Genomic DNA, 9,700 nt, shown 5'->3' on the forward strand with positions numbered 1-9,700 from the left:
AACAGATACAAATCTATCAGTCATTGTTTCCTCATCTATAAAATGGGGATAAGTGACTTGCCCAGCCTTATTCAGCATTAAGTGACAAAGCTAGAACTGAAATCTAGGTTTTCTAATTCCCAGGCTTCTATGATTTTCTAACCATCTCCTCTGACTTCACCAACAACTTCTCCAGTAGTTCTCTGGAGAACAAGAATTGTTTAAGTCTTCATTATCTCCTAGCCTTCCAACTCTAAGTACTATCTCCCTATATATTTGATATCACGAAATTAAGCACAGTACAGTGTAGGAGAAAAAGCACAAGTTTGAAAGTCAGATAGATGTATGACTTCTGGTTCCATGAAGTTCTAGTGTGTATCTTTAGGGTAGATAACCTTTCACTGAATTTCAGTTTCATCAAATGTGGGGACAGTAATACTAACCTATGTGGTTGCTGAGAGTATTAAATGAAATAGTTTTTATAAAGAGCTTAGCATAGTATCTTGGTCCTGTTAAGTACACAACAATGGTACAACGCTCCCTTCCCTTCTTCTAAACTTCTTGAAAGAGTTATTTGCACAGACTTTCAAGCCACATTGCCTAGTTTCAAATCTCAGCTCTGCAGTCCTAACTGTGTGACCTTGGGCAAGTGACTTAGCCTGCCCGTGCCTCAGTTTCTTTATTTGTAAATGGGGATGCTAACAGTATCTACTACACCACAGGTTTGCTATTGAGGATTAAATCAGTGAATAAATGTAAATGTTATCTACTATTATTACATATATCTTACCCCCACTCTCTCTTCAAATCCTTGCAATCTAATCTTTGTACTCTAAAGAATTGGTTGTCAGTTTTTTAGGGTCACAGACCTCTTTGAGAAGGTAATATGAATTCTTTTCCCCTGCCCAAGAAGTGGATACACTCTCTCTCTCTCTCTCTCTCACACACGCACACACTTTTGCACACAATTTCAAGATCCTAGAAGCCCAGGTTCCTTTCATGTTTTCTATTTCTCGCCCCCATCCACCACTTGGCCACGTACTGTGCCCTCTTATCTCAGAAACAATGCCCTCTCTTTTACTCTTACTTCAGCTGCTTGAAATGAAGGCATTACCCAAGGTTCTCTTTAGAACCTTTTTCGGCTATCCACACTATTCCTTGGTAACCCAGGTTTTGTAAGATTTCTAACACTCTCTAACTGGTTGTCTTGCCAGAAGAAAGTTCAATGTATTTAGAATTAAACTGAACATATTTCCCACTGTTCTCCTCTCCCCATCAACAAACTTTTTTTTTCCTATTTCTGGTAGTCACCTAGGTTGAAATTATCAGTCTCTTTTGACATCGGCTTCTCCCCTTAAATCCCATCGGTTGACAAGTCCCTTACTTCCCATACCCATTAACACCACTCTATCTAGTCCCTCATCATATCTGATCTGGTCAATTCCAACAGCTTCCTTTCACTTTCCCCACTCCAATCCCTTCCACATACTACTGCCACATTGATCTTTCCAATGAACAGTTCTAATCATATCTAATCTTGTTTTTCAGCCTTACCTCCCACTTTTCCCCCCCGTCACATATCCCAAATTGCAACTAGACTACTCAACACTTCCTGAACCTGCTCCACACTTGCCCCCACCACACTGTCTTTGTTAGAGCCACTGCCTCGTCCTAAAATACCCTTCCTCCTTTACCATAACACACCACCAACACCACCTTTCGGTGGAAATTCAAAGGCCTGGTTCAAAAGCCTACTCTGTACTAGATGGAGCCTTTCCTGGTAATTCCCAAAGCACTTCTCATCTCTCCCGCTTTGTCTTTACAGTTAAGATTTATCTCTTCCACATGAGGCAACATGGTTTAGGGGCTAAGAGAATGGGGTTTTGGGCCAAACTGACTGGGTTTGAATCCTGGCTCAATATTTAATAGTGATGTAACTTCAGGCAGTTCATTTAACTTTTCTGTGATCCAATTTCCTCATCTGTAAAATGGGAAAACTAATAATACCATCTCACAGGCTTGTTATGAGGTTTAGATGAAATAAGACTTGTAAAGCGCCTAGCACAGCGTCTAACACAGTATACTGCTCAATAAATGTTCATCTATTAAGTTGCTTTACCACCCATCTGTCTGTTGTACTGTGGTGGCCTGAGTGTTCCTGTGCTGCTGGAAGCTTTGCCACTGGTATTTCAAATATCAGCAGGGTCACCCATGGTGGACATGTTTTAGCAGAGCTTCCAGACTAAGACAGACTAGGAAGAAAGGCCTAGCAATCTACTTCCAAAAACCAGACAATGAAAACCTTACGGATTACAACAGAACATTGTCTGACTTGCTTACTCTGGAGGAATTAATTGCTGGAGGAGGATATCATATTGGGTGAAGCAGAGGGCCAGCGAAGGCGAGAGAGACCCTCAGTAAGATGGACTGGCACAACAGCCACAAAGATGGACTCAACCATGTCGGCAATCATGAGGATGATGCAGGACGGGGCAACATTTAGTTCTGTTATACATAAGGCTGCAATGAGTCGGCAGCTATCTATCTATTAAGTCACTAGATTGCAAGTGTTTTGTGGGCAGAGACTATTTCCCATCATAGACAATAAATGTTTATTGGTGAATTACACTAGTTAAGCCTGGGACTCTGAATGCCTTAAATTTAAGGCAAAAAAATACTTCTTCCCTGTCTTATACCGTCTGTAAGCATACTGCAATGGTGATCACTTTTCAGACTTAGCTACCTTGACAATTTTTACTAACAGTGACTTAAAAGTTTCTTAAGAAACCCAAATGAACAAAGCAATTTGTTACAGTAATTAGGATTAGAAAATTTTAATATCTGTGTGTTACGGATTATGTCCCCCCTAAATATGTGTTGTAAATCCTAACCTGTATGCCTGTGGTTATAATCCGATTTGGGAATCAGTTGCCTTTGTTATGTTAATGAGACAGAATTAGTATAGGACATCTCTTGAGTCAATCTCTTTTGAGATATAAAAAAAGAAATTAAACAAGCAAGCGAGTAAGCATAGAAGGGGGAAGAGAGATGCCAAGTCACATGACGATCGCCCACCAGGACCTTCCTCTAGAGCAGACACAGAGAGAAAGCCTTCCCCTAAAGCCAGCACCCTGAATTCATACATCTAGCCTCCTAATTGTGAGAAAATAAATTTGTTTGTTAAAGCCACTCACTTGTGGTATTTCTAGCACACTAGATAACTAAGACACCATGGTACTGAAAATACTCTGGCCCAATCCCATCTTTTCTTAAACTGGACTTGGGAGTTAGGAGAATAAGTCCATAGTCCCCAGTTCCTATCCTGAGAAAATGGGGCAGGCTAGAGAATACCAAGCCATGGCAAAGTCAACCCTAGTACTGACTCCCAGATTAACACTCTTCCACTTCATATTCATAAGAGAAATCTTTTTCTTCATGAAACATTAACACCAAGGTACTCTCTCACTTTTTTTCTCATTTTTTTCCTTTTAATAATTTATTTTTTGTAGTTGTTGAGAATATACACAGCGGTACACCAATTCAACAATTTCTACTACATGTACAATTTGGTGACATTGACTACATTCTTCAAGTTGTGCAACCATTCACACTTTCCATTTCCCAATTGTTCCTTGCCCAGTAACATACATTCACTGGCCCTAAGCCTCCTGTCTAAACTTTCGAGTTGGCTGTTGTCAATTGGATCCCTTATAGATAGTTCTTTTTAAAACAGCATAATGCTCAGTTGCCTTCAATCATGTAAACTGTAAAATTTAGAGGCACGAAAACATGGTCTATTCCTGACTTTACAATCCCAGCATCTAGAGCCTTACACAAAATTGTGAAGTAAAATTCATCATTGGTACCTCAGCTTCTGATCCTACATTCTTTTGTCCTCTTTTCAATTGACTTACTCTTTCTCCATCCAGGGAATCCAATATTTTCATCATCACCTTCCTTATGATCCATCAAAAGTTGTTCTTAAGAAGAAATTCAAAATGCATTCACACTAAAGCATATATTCCTGATAAAAGTTTCAAGTGTTACCTATCCCAGCCAATCTGTACTTCAACAAGAATCAAAGTCTTAAGCCAAAAGAATGGAAATCCTATGGTGCAACTAACTGCAGGTGGGGATGTTTTCTTGAACAGTCCCATGGAGGAATGTGGTTTAAAGCAGGGCTTTGAACCCAGTTCCTTCAGATTAGAGCCCCTGCTGATAATTTGCATTTCCACCCCAGATACACTGAATCAGAATCTGTAGTTTAACAAGATCCCCAGGTGATTCTTATGTACCACTTCCTGGGAACTTGTAAGAAATGCAAATTCTCAGCAGGGAACTTGGTAGGGAAACAAATTCTCAGCAGGGGTTTAAACAGGGGAAGGAACCAATTCGAAGCCCTGATTTAAAGCAATGAGCACAGACAGATAAGATAGGAATGCTGATACTGGCTGTTACAAACAATAACAACCCATTGCCTCCAGTCGACTCCCACTCATAGGGACCGACTCCCACTCATAGGGACCGTATAGGACAGAGCAGAACCGCTCCATAGGGTTTCCAAGTTGTGGCTGGCGGATTTGAACTGCCAACCTTTTGGTTAGCAGCCATAGCTCTTAACCACTGTGCCAAATACTAGCTGTGGAGCCTTAAAAAATGTTACCTAGCATTTCTGAACTTCAGTATCTTTTCTAGTAAAATGGAAAGAATTTCATTTAGTCATACCCCATGTAAATTTCAGGGGGCTTATAAGGAAGTGAGGATAACAACCTCTACCTCATTGGGTTGTCCTGTGGATTAAAGAGGCTATGAGTCAGAATCGACTGGACCGCAACGGTTTTGGTTTTTTGATTTATACGTAGAGCATGGAGTCCCTGGGTGGTGCAACTCCTTGCTTTTTATTAACTTAGAAACATCAGGAAATGCAATCATTAATCAATCCTATTTTTCTACCTCAGCCCGAGAGTTAGATGAGGTTAATGATATCAGCTACCAAACAGCAAATATTTTCAGGATTATTCTAAATCCCTATTTGATTTTTTAAAAATACTGTATTTTCCTCTTAACTTATAAGACTGACAGATTAAAAGAACTGCTCCAAGCCTAACCCGAGAAAACAGAGTTATACCAACAATAATAAGAGCACAGCTATCATTTATTGAGCATTTATGCAGAGGTCAGGCAGATACTAAGCTAAAAGCATTTCTTCCTTACTATCATTGTCTCCAATTTATAGACATGGATAGAAGAGGGTAAGGGACTTGCTGAAGATTACACATAGCTACTGGCAGAGTGGGAAAGGAATCCAAGTCTGACTCTAAAGCAGGGGGTGGAAAACTACAACCAGTAGTTTTCTTTTTGTATAGCCCAGGAGCCCTGGTGGTGCAGTGGTTAAGAGCTATGGCTACTAACCAAAAGGCTGGCAGTTTGAATCCACCAGCCGCTCCTTAGAAACCCTATGGGGCAGTTCTACTCTGTCCTAAAGGGCCACTATGAGTCAGAATCGACTCGATAGCAATGGGTTTGTTTATTTTGGCTTATGAGCTAAGAATGATTTTTCTTTCTAAAGTGTGGTTAAAAAAAAGAAGAAGAAAATGCAACATAGACACAGAGACCTATGTGACCCACAAAGTTGACATTATTTACTATCTATCCCTTTACATAAAAAAATTGGCCAATCTCTGGTCTAAAGCTTTGCACCTTTAACCACTACCACATCATACTGTCCTCTCCATACGAAGGACGCATCTGTGATATAAGTTCCTTATTTTAACACTATAATACTCCTTTGGCTTTTAACCAAATTTAAGATACCTTTTTTTTATATGACCTATCTACCCAAGAAGAATGATAAGTTCCTTGAAGGCAAGGATCTTATACTTCTTTGCATTTTCTTTACATAACACATAGTAGGCCGCTCAGTACATGTTTGTTCAGGATGGTAAATAAACCACACACTGTTATACAGAGAAATTATAAAGAAATACATAACTTATTCGGATGATGTAGCTTAAGGGGCACTGCAAATTAAATTAAAAAATATGAAATATAAAAACCACCTAATATAACCAAAAACTGGGAATCCTGGTAAGAAGAGATATTTTGCACCCAGTCTTAGAATTTTATTACCTTACAAACGAAAAATATGCCTGGGTTTATGCATTTTCGTGATGCACACAACTACCTTTCCTTGCTACCCTTGAGATGCATGTTCCATAAGCCTGCATCTACTGGAAAGGGGTTGGGGAGGGGGCGTGGAGAGATGTCTTTTTGTGCCAAGGCTTCTTCTACCTACTTGCAAGTCTGAGATACAAACCTCAACAAACTCATCAGTTTAAATCTGTTCTAAACAACCTTTACTCATAAGCTGCAGAGAAAGGATTGTCCGCCCTCATCTCTTCGGCCATACTATCAGAGTCATCTTCGATTTAGACAGTCAGCAAAATGTGTCTTCTTTTCCTCTCCTGAGAGGCACCAGCATAGCTCAAAAGACCTCTGAGCCTATGGTTTGATTAACCATTCTCTCCTCATTACTAAGAAATAAACATAAATAAATAACCTCAAAAAGAAAGCACACTGAGACAAGAGAACCGAAGCCAATGACAATAAGGACCCGTCAATAACCTCATGCCAACATCAAGTCACCCAGACGGCATGTGGGCATCTGCGTGGTGTTTGTAATTACTGTTTGGCTGAACTATCCCTATCATCGTAGAGTACAACACACTGCTGGGGCTGGGAGAACCTTACTTAACTCTTCCTTGTCCTCACTTCTGTCCACTTGAATCAGAAGGGTCAACCAGCCAGATCCAGATCAGATAGTATTGGCACGGTACGAGAAACCAGCACGTCATTAAAAATACCCGACGCCTTCTGGAGCATATCTCACGCTCAGGTTTTTATTTGGGCTACACAGGAGTAAGGTTTTCCTTCTCAACCTCGAAAGGACAGGGCGTAGCAAAAGCTGGGTGATGGGTAAAAGATCGACTCTGGCACCCAAAGAACGCCCGATTCTGGGCAGTAGAGCTACTACTGCAGCTTCAATGAGCCTTCCACCACATGACACCCTAGAGAAATTGATGGAAATGGTGTCTTCCCCTCCCCCAGCCCCCAGCCCAACCGGAGCCACCGCACCCACTCCCCTCCCATCCTCAGTCCAGGGCCCCAGCTCCGTGGGCAGACGAAGGGGGTGGGGTCGGAGGAGAAACAGGGGGTGGAGAGGCAGGGAAAACGGGGTGCAAGGCAGAGCAAAAGAGGAAAGGGGGTGAGGCGGAGAAATAGGGGGCGAAGCATAAAAAAGGGGGGCGAGGCAGAGAAACGGGGAGGGCGGAGGCGAGGCAGAAAATGGAAGGGATCGCAGGGAGCGAGCGTAGGCCGAGAAGGGCTAGGCGGGCAGAGAACCGGGGAGCGCCACGGGGCGGCCAAGGCTGAGGCACTTGCCGTAAATCATCGCCAGGCCGGTTTCGTGCAGGAAGCGGACCCGGCGGTGCTTGAAGAGCCAGATTGTGAGGATGGTGAGCGTGAGCAGCAGGATGAAGATGAGCAGGTTGGCGCTGTCCTGCCGGTGGCTCTCCTCAGCTTGCTTCTCGGACACGATCTCCTCGTCCATGGCTCTTGCTGCTCCGCCAGCGTTGTCCGAAGCCCCGGCCCAGCCAAAGACACCCACTGCGAGGAGCAACCAGAGGAGCCGCGTGAGCGCGCGGGCCCGGAGACCGCCGCCGCCCAGCCCGCGGCCGAGGGGCACCCGCCGCCAACCGCGCCGCGCCATGTCTCCCCCGCCCCCCACCCGTTTCTCACCGGCAGCCGCCGGCGGTCGGACCACTCCCCGAGGGCTCACGGGAAAGGGGCGGGACTCGGTGGCAGCCGGCGGAGCGCGCGCCGCCTCCGCGCCACCGCTCTTAAAGGGGACGCGCCACCCCAAGCTGCTGGGCCTCTCCCTCTGCCCTTCCGCCCACCACCGCCTCCATCTGCACCCCCAGCACGCACACTTAAGCGCTGCCCTGGAAGGAAAAGCCATCGAATATTAGCCCACTACCATCTGGAAAAGAGACATCCGCTCTGTGTGATCCAGGAGAGGCAGATGGAGCTGTGTCTGTCTACTTTGAGCCTATTCTAAGAGCTCTCAGGGGAATCAATCTTTCATAACCCATCTGAATATTGTCCCCTGCGTCTCTTAACAGGCTAAGAAGTTGTCCCCCTGGGAGTGGCCTAAATCTCCATTTCTGTACATTTAAATTGGATTCTCCTTGTTCTGCCTTCACTGGAAAAAACAACACTGTAGTCAGTCGTTCATAAAAGAATTGACTCAAAGACATGGGTTTTGCATGTGTCTGTGTAGTAGATTTTCTTTACAATGTAAACACCTAATATAGTCATCTCTCACATCAGGAACCTGTACAAAGAGACTCATCAACCTCACAAAGAAGGTTCAGTCGGTTTGTGCCCAAAATTTACCGTGCTCAAAAAACTCCCCTCCTGAAGAAGAAATCTTTTGTGGTGGTGTGGGTTTTCTCTCTCCTCTTGATCCTGTTTACTGATGTCTTAAAGCAAATCTCTTCTCTTGATCCTGTTTACCGATGTCTTAAAGCAAATTTCCACAGCTGGGAAGTCACCTTTGACCCTCTCATCTCTCTTCTTCAGAGTTTTTTTCTGTTCTCAGCCGCCTACACCTCTCAACCTGCACACCAGAATTTTCAGTTCTCATCTCCATACTCAAGCTTTGTCTTTGAGACCAGTGTATTCTGATTTTCTCCGTGCTTCTCAGATCACTCCTTAATCTGTGAGGGCTTTGTTTTCTGTAGACTTTCATTTCTCCCTCCACATGCATGAACTACAAATCTCCCACCCTGACTTGTCACCCTCTCTTCAGGCCTCTACCTGTTAGATACTGAGCCTATCCTGTTGAGGATCCTGCCAACCTCAAAAACTAAAAAATGCTTAAAAATGAACTGTTTATCTTCCCCCTACTAACACATATTCTTTCTCAAATTCTTCATACCATCAATAACAGGTACTACTATCAATCCAGCTCCAGCATTCTGCCTACATGATTCTCAAACATTTTCATGTCATGGCCATATAATCTCCCTGCTAAAACAAATAACATTCAGGCAACTCCAAGCTGCCCCGGTGTGAATTTAACCCCACTAACCAGTGCTGAGGAGCCCTAGTGGTATAGTGGTTAAGAGCTTGGCTGCTGACCAAAAGGTCGGCAGTTCAACTCCACCAGTCAGTCCTTGGAAACCCTACAGAGCAATTCTACTCTGTCCTGTAGGGTCACTGTGAGTCACAATCAACTCTATGGTAATGGGTTTGGTTTCCGGTTAACCACCAGTGGGTTCGGTTTTGGTAACCAGTTCTTTAGGAGACCTTGTGGTGCAGTGGTTAAGCACTCACTTGGCTGCTAACCGAAAGGTGGGTGTTCAAATCCACCAGCCGCTCTGCGGGAGAAAGATGTGGCAGCCTGCTTCCATAAAGACTTACAACCTTGGAAACCCTATAGGGCAGTTCTACTCTGTCCTATGGGGCTGCTATGAGTTGGAATCGACTTGGTGGCAGTGGGTTTGGTTTGGCTTTAACCAGGTATTTAAGCTCTGTGAAGATGATGAGCTAAAAGAAGCACTGAACAGTGTTCAAGTCTAAGTCTGTCCCTGTCAGGTTGGAACTGTCCCAGGCCAGGGACAGTGACTGTGAGCCCATTCTCTCTCATCAGTACCTGGGT

At 43.8% G+C, this 9,700-nt stretch overlaps 1 protein-coding gene across 3 annotated transcripts in view; it reads right to left on the reverse strand.

Moving 5' to 3' along the window:
• SLC9A6 (solute carrier family 9 member A6) overlaps positions 1-7,819 on the reverse strand; it is a 73,519-nt gene extending 65,700 nt beyond the window's left edge. Inside the window, exons 1-2 of one of the 3 annotated variants that reach the window (XM_023735484.1) lie at positions 7,777-7,819; positions 7,420-7,644 (exon numbers count right to left, since the gene is read on the reverse strand). In XM_023735484.1, the coding sequence (XP_023591252.1) occupies positions 7,420-7,588 (169 nt within the window). In that variant the 5' untranslated portion in view covers positions 7,589-7,644; positions 7,777-7,819. Of the gene's footprint in view, positions 1-7,419 lie in introns of all 3 variants that reach the window. The other 2 variants (XM_004380951.2, XM_023735486.1) reach the window with 2 other exon arrangements.
• Between the last annotated feature and the right edge of the window lie 1,881 nt (positions 7,820-9,700).

This window comes from Trichechus manatus, unplaced genomic scaffold, assembly GCF_000243295.1.
Source record: "Trichechus manatus latirostris isolate Lorelei unplaced genomic scaffold, TriManLat1.0 scaffold00079, whole genome shotgun sequence".
Classification (NCBI taxonomy): domain Eukaryota; kingdom Metazoa; phylum Chordata; class Mammalia; order Sirenia; family Trichechidae; genus Trichechus; species Trichechus manatus.